The following is an 18509-nucleotide window of genomic DNA, read 5'->3' as shown; positions in this document are numbered from 1 at the left end:
ATCACCAACTTTCATTTGAGACCTTGTATGACATGATAGCTCAAAGTGTTTGTTAGTTATTAATTTTCTGTTGCCTGTTGTAATATTCATAACCATAAATATTTGTATCTTTTGTAATAATTATTATAAAATGGTGGTCCATATTAAAGTGAGCTCATCTCATCATCACATCGCTGCAATTTCTGCAGTGCCTTTGATTTTATTGTTGCATGTTGATAAGTTGTGGAACTTAGTTTATGTTAAAATTTGCAACAACAGTATTACTGTCGACACCGACTAACCACAGTTACATGCCTTTCGACTCACCTCAGGCTATGGGAAGTACCCACACTGGTAAGTCAACTTGCTTGGCTACAGCCAATGTGTATACTTCTACACCTAAAACTACCTCTCTACTGTGCAAACCAGTGTGAAGTGTGTGGCAGAGGGTATGTCCAGTACATCAGTTATTAGGACTTTTCCCTGTTCCATTCACATCTGAATCACAGGAAAAATAATTTTTTTAATGCCTCTGTGCATGATGTAATTAATTTAATCTTATGTTCACAATCCCTATGGGAGTGATATTTATCGGCTTATAGCATATTCCTAAGAATTATAAGTTAAAGCTAGTTCTTGAAGCTTTGTCGGTAGATTTTCTCACTATAGTTTACGTCTTCAGGAGTCTGCCAGTTCAGATCTTTCAACATCTCAGTGACACTCTCCCATGGGTCAGACGAACCTGTGACGATTCGTGCTGCTCTTTGCTGTACCCGTTCAATTACTCTTGCTAGTCCTATTCGGTATGGGTCCCACATACCTGAGCAATAATCTAGTGTGGGTTGCATGAGTGATTTGTAAGCGGTCTCCTTTGTAGACTGATTGCATTTCTCTAGTATTCTACCAAGAAACTGAAGTCTGCTACCTGCTTTACCCATGACTCAGCCTATGTAATCATTTCACTTCATTTCTCTACTGTTACACCCAAGTACATGTGTGAGTTTGCGAATTCCAACTGTGACTCAGAAATATGATATTCGTAGGGTACTAAGTGTGAAGTGCACAAGTTCACGTTCTTGAACATTTAAAGCAGGTTGCCAGCCATTGCTATCAATGTCTGACATATTAAACTTCCTGGCAGATTTAAACTGTGTGCCCGACCGAGACTCGAACTTGGGACCTTTGCCTTTCGCGGGCAAGTGCTCTACCAACTGAGCTACCAAAGCACGACTCACGCCCGGTACTCACAGCTTTACTTCTGCCAGTACCTCGTCTCCTACCTTCCAAACTTTACAGAAGCTCTCCTGCAAAGGTCCCGAGTTCGAGTCTCGGTCGGGCACACAGTTTTAATCTGCCAGGAAGTTTCATATCAGCGCACACTCCGCTGCAGAGTGAAAATCTCATTCTGGAAACATCCCCCAGGCTGTGGCTAAGCCATGTCTCCGCAATATCCTTTCTTTCAGGAGTGCTAGTTCTGCAAGGTTCGCAGGAGAGCTTCTGTAAAGTTTGGAAGGCAGGAGATGAGGTACTGGCAGAAGTAAAGCTGTGAGTACCGGGTGTGAGTCGTGCTTCGGTAGATCAGTTGGTAGAGCACTTGCCCGCGAAAGGCAAAGGTCCCGAGTTCGAGTCTCGGTCGGGCACACAGTTTTAATCTGCCAGGAAGTTTCATATCAGCGCACACTCCGCTGCAGAGTGAAAATCTCATTCTGTCCGACATATTGTTTCTACAATTTCTTTCAGACTCCACTTCATTGTAGATAACTGCATCATCTATAAAAAGTCTGAGGTTACTATTAATATTGCCCACAAAATCATTAATATACACATGAACAGCAACAAAAGGGCTCAATGCATTTCTGAGGGGTACATCCAAAGTTACTTCTACATCTGTTGATGATTCTCCATCTGAGATAACATGCTGTGTTCTCCCTATCAAGAAAATCTCAATCCAGCCATATATTGCTCTAACATCTCCTATGTAGGGACTGGACAAAGTCATATTTTATGCCCATATTCGGTGTTATTTTTAGGCAATTTCAGTGATATTTGTATCAAATTTTGGTGCTATTTTTTGATGATTTCTGTGATACTTTTGTCAAATTTGTTGCTATTTGTGCAAAATTTGGTTCTGTTTTTCGCCAAATTCGTTTTTTTTTTTTTTTTTGGGGGGGGGGGGGGGGGGGATTTCACTACTGTTAATTTTGGTGTTATTTCTCTCTGTTATTCATGTTATTTTCCTTTCGGTGCTTTTTTTTGCCAACTAAGGGGGTTTTTTTTTTTTTAATATGTGCAATTTTTTTTGCCAGACTTGCTGTTACCTTTTTCTGTTTTCAGCATTGTTGGTTTCCAATTTTGCTGTTTGTTTACCAGTTTCAGTGTTGTTTGTTTGCCAGTTTTCATGTTGTTTGTTTGCCAGTTTTCATGTTGTTTGTTTTCCAGTTGCGATGTCTTTTTCTGGTTGTCATGTTGTTTGTTTTCCGATTTTGGTACTATTTTTGATGCCATCATCTTGACGTAAGCAACTATCATTTTAAGATAATACACAAACGTGAGCCTTGAAGTAAGAAGCCAAAATGTATTTTCAACATCAAATAAATAACAGTTACAAATATTAGTAAATTACCGTCCCCAGATTTATAGAATTTTTAATACAGGAAAATAACAGAATTCTTGATAAACACCAGTTACATGCTATTTTTTGCATTATCATTTGTGCGAAATTTTCCTACCCATATGCATATGATCATACTTTTGATAATAAGCGTAGGTGCGAGAGCCTAGCATCTGTTCCTGGCAGCCCATACCACTGCTACTAACAAGGCACACCCCCTCCCATTTCTCCTTCTGCACGAGAAGTCAGCTCGTAATTTCATAGGCTGACAAAACCCTTTACATACACTGACTGGCATGAAAAATGCGGAACCTAATAAATGAAATGTAATCATTGTGTAATTATCTAGTTAATCAAAGTGAAGCACTTCAACCAATTTTTTTGAGCGGGTTATGCTGTTGGCTTTGTTTAGTGAGCAAACAATGAAATATTGAACATTTATTGCACTAGCCTCGATTGATGTTTGCCACACAACCTGGAAAACGCATCACTGAATGTGAGCGAATAATTTTTTTGCCACTCTTGGAGCATTTATTGTTGTACCCTGAATTGTTCCCCTATTAATCAAACATTTTTGTAGGATCTTTCTGTGATTGTTGTTATCAGTTTTCTGGAGTAAACATGCTGTTAAGCCCTAAAGAAGCTGTGAAAACTGGCGCTTTAGTGGAAGATGGCCACAGCATGCATTACATTGCAGAAGTATTGAGGACTACACCTTCCACGATTTCCAGAACTGTATCGAAGTATGGAGAAACTGGAGTCTTTGTAGGGAGACCAGGAACAGGCCCAAGAAGAGCAACATCAGAGAGAAATGACCACTCCTTGCAACTTCAAGTTCTCTGCAACTGCCACACCATTGCTATTGAAGCATGAAATCAACTCCACCAGGTCCGAGGGGTGTTAATGAGAGAATTGTTTGAAGAAAACTGCAAAAAGGCAATCTTCAGTCTTGAAGACCTACTACAAGTCCGAAACTCACCAGAGAGCATTGCACAGTGCTCGACTTCGTTTGCAACGGAATGTCATGGGTGGGCAGTATAACAATTGGATCAATTGTTGTTCACTGGTGAGTTGCGATTTGGCCCCTGATCACCTGATGGAAGAGAAGGGGTCTGGAGATGGCCAGGGCAAAGGTATTCCCCTTGCACATTCTCATCCAGGATGGCCAAACAGGCAGCATGCTCTTCTGCAGTGTCCATCAGTGTCTTGTACACCAAACATTTCATATGTATGAGTGAGCTTGAGAGAACATAGTGGCAACAGTATTGGCCCACGCCTTCAGACACAACATTTGAGGAAAACATTACCTAAACGTTCTCTGGCATGTATGGCAAAGTGTGATAATGACTCATCATGAGGGAGAACCTAAAAGCGTCAGTAGAAAGTTTCATGTAAAAATAACACCACATGTTGTTGTTGTTGTTGTGGTCTTCAGTCCTGAGACTGGTTTGATGCAGCTCTCCATGCTACTCTATCCTGTGCAAGCTTCTTCATCTCCCAGTACGTACTGCAGCCTACATCCTTCTAAATCTGCTTAGTGTATTCATCTCTTGGTCTCCCTCTATGATTTTTACCCTCCACGCTGCCCTCCAATACTAAATTGGTGATCCCTTGATGCCTCAGAATGTGTCCTACCAACCGATCCCTCCTTCTAGTCAAGTTGTACCACAAACTCCTCTTCTCCCCAATTCTATTCAATACCTCCTCATTAGTTATGTGATCTACCCATCTAATCTTCAGCATACTTCTGTAGCACCACATTTCGAAAGCTTCTATTCTCTTCTTGTCCAAACTGTTTATCGTCCATGTTTCACTTCCATACATGGCTACACTCCATACGAATACTTTCAGAAATGGTTTCCTGACACTTAAATCTATACTCGATGTTAACAAATTTCTCTTCTTCAGAAACGCTTTCCTTGCCATTGCCAGTCTACATTTTATATCCTCTCTACTTCGACCATCATCAGTTATTTTGCTCCTCAGATAGCAAACCTCCTTTACTACTTTAAGTGTCTCATTTCCTAATCTAATTCCCTCAGCATCACACGACTTAATTTGTTACATTCCATTATCCTCGTTTTGCTTTTGTTGATGTTCATCTTATATCCTCCCTTCAAGACAATGACCATTCCGGTCAACTGCTCTTCCAAGTCCTTTGCTGTCTCTGACAGAATTACAATGTCATCGGCGAACCTCAAAGTTTTTATTTCTTCTCCATGGATTTTAATACCTACTCCGAATGTTTCTTTTGTTTCCTTTACTGCTTGCTCAGTATACAGATTGAATAACATTGGGGAGAGGCTACAACCCTGTCTCACTCCCTTCCCAACCACTTTCCCTTTCATATCCCTCGACTCTTATAACTGCCATCTGGTTTCTGTACAAATTGTAAATAGCCATTTACTCCCTGTATTTTACCCCTGCCACCTTTAGAATTTGAAAGAGAGCTTTCCAGTCAACATTGTCAAAAGCTTTCTCTAAGTCTACAAATGCTAGAAAAGTAGGTTTGCCTTTTCTTAGTCTAGCTTCTAAGATAAGTCGTAGGGTCAGTATAGCCTCCCGTGTTCCCATATTGCTACGGAATCCAAACTGATCTTCCCCGAGGTCGGCTTCTACCAGTTTTTCCATTCGTCTGTAAAGAATTCGCGTTAGTATTTTGCAGCTGTGACTTATTAAACTGATAGTTCAGTAATTTTCACATGTCAACACCTGCTTTCTTTGGGATTGGCTCGCGGAGTATAGATGTAGATTATATTCTTCTTGAAGTTTGAAGGTATTTCACCTGTCTCATACATTTTGCTCACCAGATGGTAGGGTTTTGTTAGAACTGGCTCTCCCAAGGCCGTCAGTAATTCTATTGGAATGTTGTCTACTCCTGGGGCCTCATTTCGACTCAGGTCTTTCAGTGCTCTGTCAAACTCTTCACCCAGTATCGTATCCCCCATTTCATCTTCATCAACATTCTCTTCCCTTTCTATAACATTGCCCTCAAGTACATCGCCCTTGTATAGTCCCTCTATATATTGCTTCCACCTTTCTGCTTTCCCTTCTTTGCTTAGAACTGGGTTTCCATCTGAGCTCTTGATGTTCATGCAAGTGGTTCCCTTTTGTCCAAAGGTCTCTTTAATTTTCCTGTAGGCATTATCTATCTTACCCCTAGTGAGATAAGCCTCTACATCCTTACATTTGTCCTCTAGCCATCCCTGCTTAGCCATTTTGCACTTATTGTCGATCTCATTTTTGAGACATTTGTATTCCTTTTTGCCCACTTCATTTACTGCATTTTTGTATTCTCTCCTTTCATCGATTAAATTCAATATTTCTTCTGTTACCCAAGGATTTCTACTAGCCCTTTCTTTTTACCTATTTGATCCTCTGCTGCCTTCACTATTTCATCCCTCAAAGCTACCCATTCTTCTTCTACTGTATTTGCTTCCCCCATTCCTGTCAGTTGTTCCCTTATGCTCTCCCTGAAACCCTGTACAACCTCTGGTTTAGTCAGTTTATCCAGGTCCCATCTCCTTAAATTCCCACCTTTTTGCAGTTTCTTCAGTTTTAATCTACAGTTCATAACCAATAGATTGTGGCCAGAGTCCACATCTGCCCCTGGAAATGTCTTACAATTTAAAACCTGGTTCCTAAATCTCTGTCTTACCATTATATAATCTATCTGAAACCTGTCAGTATCTCCAGGCTTCTTCCATGTATACAACCTTCTTTCATGTTTCTTGACCCAAGTGTTAGCTATGATTAAGTTATGCTCTGTGCAAAATTCTGCCAGGCGGCTTCCTCTTTCATTTCTTCCCCCCAATCCATATTCACCCACTACGTTTCCTTCTCTCCCTTTTCCTACTATTGAATTCCAGTCACCCATGACTATTAAATTTTCGTCTCCCTTCACTACCTGAATAATTTCTTTTATCTCATCATACATTTCTTCAATTTCTTCGTCGTCTGCAGAGCTAGTTGGCATATAGACTTGTACTATTGTGGTAGACGTGGGCTTCATGTCTATCTTGGCTACAATAATGTGTTCACTATGTTGTTTGTAGTAGCTTACCCAAACTCCTATTTTCTTATTCATTATTAAACCTACTCCTGCATTACCCCTATTTGATTTTGTATTTATAACCCTGTATTCACCTGACCAAAAGTCTTGTTCCTCCTGCCACCGAACTTCACTAATTCCCACTATATCTAACTTTAACCTATCCATTTCCCTTTTTAAATTTTCTAATCTACCTGCCCGATTAAGGGATCTGACATTCCTCGCTCCGATCTGTAGAACGCCAGTTTTCTTTCTCCTTATAACGACGTCCTCTTGAGTAGTCCCCGCCCAGAGATCCGAATGGGGGACTATTTTACCTCCAGAATATTTTACCCAAGAGGACGCCAGCATCTTTTATCCATACAGTAAAGCTGCTTGCCCTCGGGAAAAATTACAGCCGTTCGCATTACCAGCACAGCAAGGTCGTTTTGGTTAGTGTTACAAGGCCAGATCAGTCAATCAGCCAGACTGTTGCCCCTGCAACTAATGAAGAGGCTGCTGCCCCTCTTCAGGAACCATACGTTTGTCTGGCCTCTCAACAGATACTCCTCCGTTGTGGTTGCACCTATGGTACGGCTATCTGTATCGCTAAGGTGTAAGGTGCGCAAGCCTCCCCACCAATGGCAAGGTCTATGGTAATTAATTTATCCCTAAAATACAAAGGAATGGTTTAATGTTTCCCCACCTGTCATTAAGGGCTTGAAAGTTCCCAGGTTCACACAAATTTGACACAGATAAATGACTATTAACAAAACATACTGAGGGAAACACATTAGCTGATTTGCATGATTTTTATTCCTAAGGAATAACTATTGTAACAAAATACAATGAATGTAGATTTTTGGAATTAAGAGAGGCCTTGACTCATCTTGGACTCTTTCAACAGGACCCCTGCACCATCTATTGTCATGAAGATAGTTGTTCCCAAGATGGAGTCATCGTAGGTGCATAGGAATGGGATGGGTTAGTGGTCAGGAATGGTGGTCAGAAATGGTATGGGCATTTGAATTTATGGTATTTGCCACATAAGCATCAGGAATCGTCCTTCTTGGGGGATGATGTGAATATCTAAGGCCCAAGGGCTTTTGGAAGGGTAAAGTGTGCCGGTGTCGAGCAGCTCTTCAAACTCGTTCTGTGTGATTTTGAGTTTGTAAGGGGGAGGGACATGTGTGGCAGAAAACAGGAGGGGGGGCTGGGGGTGGTGGCTACATAATGCACCATGTTGTGCTGAAAGGGAGGCACTGGATTGCCTGGTGAGAAGGGGAAATTGAATGGGAGCTGCAGTGGACGGACATACCAGAGGTACTGTTGACTAAACAACACTATGCTACATTGGCCAGTAGTCAGTAATAACTGTGGTTAGTAACATCAGTGACCGTGAAGGTTCACAGAAGTGAAGGCATTAGTTGAGCAAGTGGGTATGCTCCCAGTAAGTTGGGATAGCTGAACTGTTGGCAGCAGCAATTCAGGACAGGACAGGAGGGGCCAGGATTCAGAAGTAGTTTGTGGGGGATATAGGTAGGTTAGAATTGATGTTGAAGAGGTAGTGAAAAGGGAACTGGCATTATTCATATCCAGGATGAATAGATGCTGTGAAGTGATACAGCAACTGGACGCACCTGCTGCTAGTTACTGGGAGCAGAGGGGTTCACAATTTGTGGTGTTCTCTCTAAACCTCTGGTGGTACCAGCAAGCTTCAGTAAGTTTGCAGCAATTGTTGGAGGGGTGGCTAAAGCCTCTCCAGGGGGGGGGGGGGGTTGTTTTTGCATGGGTGGTTTCCCACAGCTGGGAGAGGTCAGTGCATGGTGTAGGTGGGTGATGCTCTCAGTGAGTGCTGTCACCTTGGAGCTCAGATGTGTCAGAATCTGGTAGAGGTTGGGGTCTGCATGCTGGACAGATCACTAGCAATGGGGGCACAAGTGACATGATGTGCACTGAATCTTGGGGTTGGGAGGAGAGGGCAGGTGAATACCTCTTATGCTGGCAGCTGCCGGCGGGAGCCACAGGATGATAGCTCGTGGAACACATCACAGCTGCTGCCAGAAGGGTATTCAGAGTCATGAACAGTTTGCAAAGACACTTACGTTGCCTAATGGTAAATGATTGTGTGAGGCCAAGGAAAGCATACGAGCCAGCAATTTAATAGTAGGCCTTTGGGAAGGACATGCAGTTCTGCCAGTGCTCAGATGTAATCCAGCAACAAAGATGGGGGCTGTCTCTGCACTGGGTAATAAGTCACATGCCCATTACATCTTCAGTGATATGAAGCTGGGAATTATGTGCTCTTTTAGTGTAGTGTAACTGTGCCTCAGGGGGGATGGGTGTGAAACAAGTCCCAGACCTGGGTGGTGGTTGTGGTTGGGTTGAAGTGGCTGATGACCACCCCAAACTTTGTTGCATTGCTCATGACGGAACATTCTGTGAAAACTGCGTCAATGGAAGCAGACCACAAGCATGGGTCCTGTGGGTTGAAGGGTGGCGAGTGGGCGTCTGCACAACTGGGAGGAGGTTCTGTGGGGTCTGCTGGAGATAGTCCAACCATCCTATTGGTTAGCTGAGCCGAACTGTTCTGTAATGCAGATAGTTGTTTGCAGAGTTCTGAAGCATCTGAAGTGCTCGTGGATGCTAGGGCAGGAGGAATAATGGGAGGTTGTCAGTTGGAGAGCCCATTGAGTGTGACCGCAACAGTGATGGGGACATTTGGTAGTAACATTGTAACTTAAAACAGTGTGTCATGATATGTAGTATGTTGCTAACAAAGAAAGGAAAAAAAGGAGTGTTGGCTAGGCCGCACGATAAAATGGTGGATTGGTCCAAGGGGGCATGTGATGGCATGCACAGCCCATTCCGTGAGGTGGGGTTTGGGTGAGTGGCGGATGAGGAGTGGCAGTCCTAGCTGAGGGTGGGATGTAGATGGAGAGTGGTATGCACACTGAGGGTGGAGGGGAGGCTGTGAACGAAGGGTGGTGAGCAGGGGTGACAAGTGGAGAGTGTGAGCAGGATGTGTCCTGTTGACTTAATGAAAACTAAGTGTCCTCATGACCATGTGGAGCATGAAAAGTATTAACCAGCATGTTTTGGTAATGAGACCTGATGCTTGTTTTAGAGGGGACCGCCAGTGAAGAAAGTTTCGAGGCTCACACAAATTTGGCATGACTAAAGGACTGTTAACAGAACTTACTGAAGAAAACACATTAGCTGGTTGCATGATTTGTGTTCCTAAGGACTAACTATTACAACAGAACTCAATGAATTAAGATTTTTTGCATTAAGAGGGGCCCTCTCTCATGGCGTAGTCTTTGAACAAAGTAAATCTACTCTCAGTCTACAGTACTTATTGCAACAACATTTGGCAACTCGAATGAACAAATAATGAGGGAGATGGGGGAGAGAGTGACTTTATTGCATGGTAGCTCTGGAACAAAGTTTAAAGGTGAAATATGAATGAGCAAAAAAAAGGGAGATCGGGAAAAATTTGGGCTCACCTGGCAGTGATGAGAGCCAGCAGCGTTGGACCAAAAAAAAAAAATCATTTCTGCGTGCACTTAGTGGTCAAGGGATACCAGAGTGCTGTCTGGGAAAGAAACAGTAGTGTAAGTCACCTGGTACTCACCAAGCTTCACCACACAAAACACTTCACTGCATATCATAATACAGTGGCTGACACTAGGGGGACGAACTGGGATGCTGCCATCAGACTTTGCAGGATCATGACAGAAATACTCTGAGGAATCTCAGTTCAAGCACAGGCATGGAATATGCTGTAAAACATCTGTCATTTGGCAGACTGGAAGGAAGCACAAGCAGTGGAGCGCAAGCATGAAACCATTCCTTTATATGAACTCTGGTAATGTGTGGCAGCTGAGAGCACAAGCCACCTGGCGTTGTGACAGATGGGCTGCCGAGAGCGTGGCTGGGGGGGTCTTACCTCGATGAAGCAGGAGCAGAGACTGGTCAGTGATTGTTGGGGGTGCTTGGCTCCTGGGAAGCATGATGGTCAGAAATCTACATGTGATGCAAGTGACCAGCATGGGTGTTGCAGGAATGCAGTGACATGTTGGCTGACAGGAGCTTCTCTGATTGCTGGTTTCTGGCTGCAGTGCCACATCGTCTGCTGCAGTTGGTGGAGGTGAATGAAGGGAGTCATCACAATGCAGATTTAAAATGTGAAAAGTGTTTCACTTTTTGATGCTAAGATTTACAGTAATGATTTTGCAATAAAAAAGTACAACCACCTAAAAAGTTAATCTGTGATACATCACAAAATAAAATAAATTTTTGCATGCATCTTACTACAGCATGTAAACATTTCTACCATTACACTGTCATTTAAATTCTCATAAACTGTTAAGGGACACAACTTAACTTTTGTTTATTTGATTAATTATGTATTTGCTTTTACCTAATTAGCATCAGCGTTTGAAGAACATTTGCACTCAGGACCATATTCAGGATCATTATCTGATTTGTAGTTACCTGTATTACCCTCAGATCCCTGTAAATCATCCATGAAAAGTATTGTCATGGCATGAACACTGCATTACTACTGGCAACCATGTTTCTGGCATTCACCACTGTTTACAGGCATACATCCTGACAAAGTTGCCATTTGCAAGAATCTGAAGTCAGAGAAAGAGCTGTGATTTCTCAGTCTGTTGTGAAACTGGCAACTAATATGAATGAAGCACATCACTTATCATGTTTTACTTGCAGTAACTGTGTTTCTTATCGACTACATCTTACCACTGTTTACTGTCAAGCTCTTCATATAAGTTCAAGACTCTTGCCACATTTTTCTCTCTGCATGTGAAGGCTGATCTCAGGAACTACTGTAGGGATATTGATACAGTGCCCACTAATAGATAGAATGATTCACTAGGAAGGCTTTTGGGCACAGGGGATAGGTATAAGGGCACCCAACTACAGCACCAGGCTGGCACAAGGTACCACTACTGGGAGGCCAGCACTAGAGCATCCAGCCACAAAGTTCATCAAATCCTGAAAAAGTGGACCCAGTACTACATGGGATAAATGCTTGGTAAAAGGAGAAAGTATTGATATAAGTAGATTTTATAAACTCTAGATTAATGCAGGTCTAAGGTTACAATGAAAATGGTGTATTTTAGGGATCAAATGATATTGTTTTATGTTGAAGAAATAATCATTGTTATAATATCCAAGTAGTCTGAATTAAACTTGATGCTTGTACTTGGACATTATAGTTTCAGGTAGCTATAACTGGATAGCTCATAAGTTGATTCTTTGCTTAGTTGATAATGACACAGTGTTAATCTGAGTATACTCTGTCTACTACCCCATATTTGTGACTTAGCTGAAGCATATGGTTTCATAGCCATATAACTAGTCATTAAGCAGTTCAAACTAACAACATGGTTCCTGTTGATAACTTTTATATCATGATATTACTTTCATGTTTAATTTCGAATTTGGTAATAATTATTCATTATTTTTGTAGTGTTTGTGGCCGCAATTAGACTCGAGACATGTTGATGAGACAGTACCTGCAAAACCAGATGCTGAGCCTGTGAGAGTCATGTTACTAGCTGACACACATCTGCTGGGTTCTCGGAATGGTCATTGGTTTGACAAGTTAAGAAGGTAGATGCATAATTTATTACTATAACAGTGTTTTTTTGTTTTTATTCTTTAATTATTCATATTATTGATATTATTCTTGGTCAGCTGGCTCCTTGTATTCTGTGCCATCAGGAAAAAGGACACTCAATTTGGACCATTTTTGGCTTCCACTTTATCTGTACACAGCTTTCATTTCTAATTAGAGATCCTGTTATTCATGAAAGAGTTGTTTTTCTGAATGCCTGGGATGAATATGGCTTTTGAATAAAAGACTTGTAAACTGTCTGAGGCTTGAGATACTGCACCCAGTCAAGACCAAATCCAATAAGGCACACTCTGACATTTGCAAGCAATGTGAAAGGAAGTCATCCTCGAATGCTTCAGTTTGATATTTCAGCCAGGCCACTTTCCCAATTCATGGACAGAGGCAATTTGGATGCCTCTCCTCAAATCAGCAAAGGATTGAATTTGTTTCAGTAGTTACCAAATTGTCACCTTAACTAGCTGTGTTTGAAAGATCCTTGAGTGAATTTTTAACAGTCATCTGCCCTGGGTGTTAAAGGACAGGTGACCCTTTAGCCACTCTCAGTGGGGATTCATAAAATTTCAATCCATTGCCAATAACCTGACCCCTGGATTTTCAGCACGTTTTCCTATATACACATCACTGTATTGCTATATTTTTTGACATCGGTAAGACATATGACACTACTTGGAGACGCAGTAAGATGTATGACACTATTTGGAAAAACAGTATTCTAGGGCACCTCCACTGATGAGGCCTCCTTCCCATCTTCATATGAGCCTTCCTATCTAAGCACTTTTTTACGTCCTGAGTTGGTGACATGCTGTTGGATTGTTTTGAGCAGGAGAATGGTGTTTTTCATGGCTGTGTTTTCAGTGTTAGCCTCGTTGCAATAGGCTTAAACAGCATCTTGTTTATGATAGGGAATCTCTGCAGATAAATTTTGTGTGTGTGTGTGTGTGTGTGTGTGTGTGTGTGTGTGTGTGTGTGTTTTCAATTCAGTCATTCTTGTCATATTTTTAATTTACCTGACCAGCATGTGAGGGACACCAAGAAATTTTATAGACTCAGTCAGGTTTATAGGCCCCATTTTTTACTCCAAACACCTGCGAGACTGAAAGTCAAGACTTGGAAGGCACTGAATATCACAGGTCTTATGGAATGGACAGGGAGTGTATGCTCCAGTTTTGTAGGGCTTTCATGTGAACACTGCTAGACTCTTGAGTGCACAGTGTTTGAATCAGTAAGGCCTTCTTATCTGAAGATTATTGATGCTATGTTCCATGAGGGGATAAGAATGACAATGGGTGCTTACAGTATGAGCCCCATACCTAGTCTCTGTGCTGAAGCTGGGAAACTGCCATTCACCACCCAGCAGCAGCTCCTCGTGGTGCATCAGGCTTGAAAGCTTGTCACTGCTCTAAATTCATAAGCAGTTGTTTTTGTCCATGCACAGCATGGCCATTATGGATCCACATTTGGCATGTCTGAAGTCACTTGATGTGGAGCAAGTACAACCCCAAATCAAAGACTTTAACCACCTGCCAACCTAGTTACTGCAGAGGCCCAGAGTAATTTTAGATTTAGTACAGTACAGGAGAGGCTGCACTCCTGCATATGTTTTTAATACATTATTTATGACATTTTGACAGAGCACCACAACTCCATAGCTGTTGTTTATGGATGGCTCTGAACAGGGGGACTCGGTTGGTTGCTCAGTTGTTTCTCCTGATCATGTCCTCAAGATCTGAATGTGAATGTGTCAAGACTTTACTGTCTTTGATGTGGAATTATACATAATCTCGCAGGCACTGGGGCAGATGAGAAGTGTTTGGAGTGCTAAATTCCTAGACTGCTCCAAATCCCTGAGTGCCCTTCACTCTGTATAATGCTTGTACCCAGCAGATAAAGTAGACCATAATATACAGGATGCCCTTCTCCACCTACACAGGCTGGGGAAGGAGGTATCTTTGTGTTGGGTAACAGGGCACTGGGTATTATGGAGAACAAAAGGGCAGATGTAGCAGCCAAGGAGGTATATTGTGATCCAAAGACACTTCAGTGTACCATCCCCCTACATGCTGTCAGCTAACTGTTGAGGTACAGAGTCATGCATGCCTGCAGAGAGGCTGGAAGTGATGGACAATAAGCTGCATCTAGTAAAGTCTGCAATGTGGCTGTGGTGTACCTCCTTCCAGCCATGCAGAGAGGATAAGGTCCTCCTTACTCCCAGCCATGCAGACAGGATAAGGTCCTCCTTACTCGTCTTCACATAGGCCACAGCCGTATGACACATGGCTTCTTGCTCCAATGAGAGGACTTCCCAATGTGTGGTGCTTGTGGCATACAGAACACAGGGTAGCAAATTTTAGCAGACTGTATTTTATTTTTGGACCAAAGGGTGTACCTCATTTTCCAAAAGATTTGCCCTCTGTTTTAATTAGGAGTTAAATAAAATGGATACAACTTTTAAGATTTTGTGAATTGTCCGACTTTTACTTGTTCCATGAAATTTTAATGCGATGTTTGTAATGGGCTATGAGGATAGCTGGATTATTCTTGTATTTGTAAGTGATCAGCCCCCCATATATTCCTGTGAAAATGTTTTGGTTTTCTTCTTGTCTTACTTTGGTTTACTTAAGTTTTAGAACATCTGGACAATTTAACTCTGTCTTGTGTGATGTGAGCTAGTTTGATTGTGCAGGCGATCATTGGTGAGATAGAGGGAGAATGAGTACAATTTTAACTCGGATTGCATTTTATCTTTTACCTCACAGTTTAACTTTAACCACATTTATTTCCCCGGTCCTCCCCCCCCCCCCCCCCCCCCCCCCCTTTCTGTCTCTCTCTCTCTCTCTCTCTCTCTCTCTCTCTCTCTCTCTCTCTCTCTCGTGAATTATTGTAACTAGCAGATATAGGTATCTTGAGGAAAAGCAATCAACTGAGAGAAAACTAATTTATTTTGGTATCAATCACAAAGCAAGTAGTAATTTACACTATATTCATTTTATTACTATGTTAATGTAATTCTGTTTGTTTCCACAACACAGCATGAAATATACATTTTATGACACTCAGTAATGCTTTATCATTTGGGCATTAGGGTACCCCATGAATACTAGGTATGAAATATCAACCACAGCTAACAAAATATTTATCATTGACATCTGTAAATGTACATGAAACTTAGCATAATAATGTGTTGTTGTATTCTGTATGGCAACTTGACAATGATTTGAGGCTTGCAATGTGTAGCAACATGTTAAACCCTATAGTGAGAGTCATGTGCCATAAATTAAAGCTTGTTTGTTGACAAGTATTATGAAAAGGAAAGTAGGAAAGTTGCTACTCACCATACAGCGGAGATGCTGAGTCGCAGATAGGCACAACAAAAAGACTCTTACGCTTAAAGCTCTCAGCCGTTAGGACCTTCGTCAACAGTAGATCACACACACACACACACACACACACACACACACACACACACACAGCTGCAGTCTCAGGCAACTGAAACCACGCTGCGAGCAGCAGCACCAGTGCATGATGGGAGTAGGTTTGATATGGATGGAAGTACTGACGTAGCCATCTTTGAGGCAGAGGTCAACATCTACACTCATGCTCATAAATTAAGGATAATGCTGATACATGGTGAAAGAATGCTCTGGTGGGCAGTTTGCGGGTTTAAATCATCTCGGGGTATGACCATGCGGTGCATTGGACCTGCGGTCGTCGCAAGGTGGCAGAGGTGTGTTGGTGCATGTCAGTGTACAGTGCTGAGAGTAAATGTGCAGACGTTTTCAGATGTTTTAATGGTGACTGTGTGTTGAAAATGGCTCAAGGAACACATATTGATGACGTTTGAGGGGTAGAATACTAGGGTGACTGGAGGCTGGTGAAACACAGCAGGTTGTAGCACGGGCCCTCCGTGTGCCACAAAGTGTGATCTCAAGATTATGGCAATGATTCCTGCAGACTAGGAAAGATGTCCAAGCGCTACAGTACGGGGTGTCCACAGTGTACAACACCACCAGAAGACCGATATTTCACCATCAGTGCCCACAGATGGCCACGGAGTATTGCAGGTAGCCTTGCTTGGGACCTTACCGCAGCCACTGGAACAGTTGTCTCCAGACACACAGTCTACAGACGACTGAACAGACATGGTTTGTTTGCCCGGAGACATGCAAGATGCAGTCCGCTGACCCCTGGTCACAGGAGAGTGTGTAAAGCCTGGTGTCAAGAACACAGTACATGGTCATTGGAACAGTGGTCCCAGGTTATGTTCACAGACGAGTCCAGGTGTAGTCTGAACAGTGATTCACGCCAGGTTTTCACCTGGCATGAACCAGGAACCAGATACCAACCCCTTAATGCCCTTGAAAGGGACCTGTATGGGGGTCGTGGTTTGATGGTGTGGGGTGGGATTATGATTGGTGCATGTACACCCCTGCATGTCTTTGACAGAGGAACTGTAACAGGTCAGGTGTATCGGGACATCATTTTGCACCAGTGTGTCAACCTTTTGAGGGGTGCAGTGGGTCCCACCTTTCTCCTGATGGATGATAACGCACAGCCCCACAGAGCTGCCATCGTGGAGGAGTACCCTGAAACAGAAGATATCAGGTGAATGGAGTGGCCTGCCTATTCTCCAGGCCTAAATCCCATCGAATACGTCTGGGATGCTCTCGGTCAACATATCACGGTACATCTTCACACCCGTTGAACACTCAAGGAGCTCCAACAGGTGCTGGTGCAAGAATGGGAGGCTATACCCCAGCAGCTGCTCGACCACCTGATCCAGAGTATGCCAACCTGTTGTGTATGTGTGCATGGTGATCAATCCCATATTGATGTCGGGGCACATGGGGAGGAAACAGTGGCGTTTTGTAGCACATGTGTTTCAGGCCGTTTTTCTCAACTTATCACCAATACCGTGGATTGTGTCGTGTGTTCCTTATGTGTCTATGCTATTTGCGCCAGTTTTGTGTAGTGCCACGTTGTGTAGCACCAAATTCTGCAATTATCCTTAATTTATGAGCATGAGTGTAGGTAGGTGGCTGGATGGGTTGAGTAGGACCAAGTGAAGCAAATGGGGGAGAAGTTGTTGAGGTCCTGGAGGAATGTGGATAGGGTGTCCTTGCCTTAGATCCAGATAGCAAAGATATCATCAGTGAATCTGAACCAGGTGAGGGATTTAGGAAGGATTCCCCTAGATGGCCCATGAATAGAATGGCATAGGATGGTGCCATGTGGGTGCCCATAGCCGTTCCCCGGAGAAGTAATTGTGGGTGAGGATATAGTTGGTCATGGCAACTAGGAGGGAGATTGTTAGTTTTGAATCCATCGGGCCTTGGCAAAGGTAGTGTTCAATAGCTGTAAGAACATTAGTACACAGGGAGGTGGCATCAATAGTGATGTGCAGGGCACCATGTGGTAAAAGGGACAGGAACTATGAAGAGTCAGTGGATGAAATGATTGGTATCTTTTATATAGGAGGGTAGGTTCTGGGTAATAGGTTTAAGTTGTTAGTCTAAGAGAGCAGAGATTCTCTCAGTGGGGGCACAGTAACCAGCCACAATGGGGCATCCTGGGTGGTGAGGTTTATGGACTTCAGGAAGTGTGTAGAAGGAAGGAGTGCGGGGAGTGGTGGGGGTGAGTAGAGAGATGGACTCCAAGGAGAGGTTCTGGGATGGGCCTAAGGTTTTGAGTAGTAACTCAAAATCCTGCTGGATATCTTTAATGGGGTCACTGTGGCAAGGTTTGCAGGTGGAGGTATCTGACATCTGGTAGAGTCCTTTCACCAGGTAATCCTTGCGGTTCAAAACTACAGTAGTAGAGCCTTTGTCTGCAGGTAGGATTATAAGGTAAGGACCAGTTTTTAGATGGTGGACTGTAGTACTTTCTGCAGATGTAAGATTAGTTTGCATGTTGAGGGATTTGGGGAATGATGGTGAGGTAAGGTTCGAGCTTAAGAAATTCTGGAAAGTTAACAGGGGGTGATTTGACGGCAGCGGGGGTGGATCACAGTTGGATGGAGGAGTGAATTGAGTTAGACAAGGTTCAGTATTGGTATTTGGTTGAGTCTGATTGGTAGGGTTGGTGGCAAAAAAGTGGGGCAAAGGATGAGGCCTTCCGAAAGGACTGATATTTCTGTGGGGCCAAGGCGTCTGTAGAATAGGTTCATAACTGTGTTACGGGTCTGTTTAGGTTCCAGTTACTGTGTGGTGGAGGGTGGGGTAAGTGTT

The 18509-nt window shown here is 42.9% G+C and overlaps 1 protein-coding gene across 1 annotated transcript in view; it reads left to right on the top strand.

Moving 5' to 3' along the window:
- The window catches only part of LOC124615785 (metallophosphoesterase 1), a 166822-nt gene that overhangs the window by 53559 nt on the left and 94754 nt on the right, over window positions 1-18509 (top strand). The window contains exon 2 of the mRNA XM_047143903.1: window positions 12118-12260. Coding sequence (XP_046999859.1) covers window positions 12118-12260 — 143 coding nt within the window. The remainder of the gene's footprint in view (window positions 1-12117; window positions 12261-18509) is intronic.

The sequence above is a fragment of the Schistocerca americana genome, chromosome 5 (genome assembly GCF_021461395.2).
Source record: "Schistocerca americana isolate TAMUIC-IGC-003095 chromosome 5, iqSchAmer2.1, whole genome shotgun sequence".
In the NCBI taxonomy this organism is placed as follows: Eukaryota; Metazoa; Arthropoda; class Insecta; order Orthoptera; family Acrididae; genus Schistocerca; species Schistocerca americana.
This window is presented reverse-complemented; position numbering and strand designations above follow the sequence as displayed.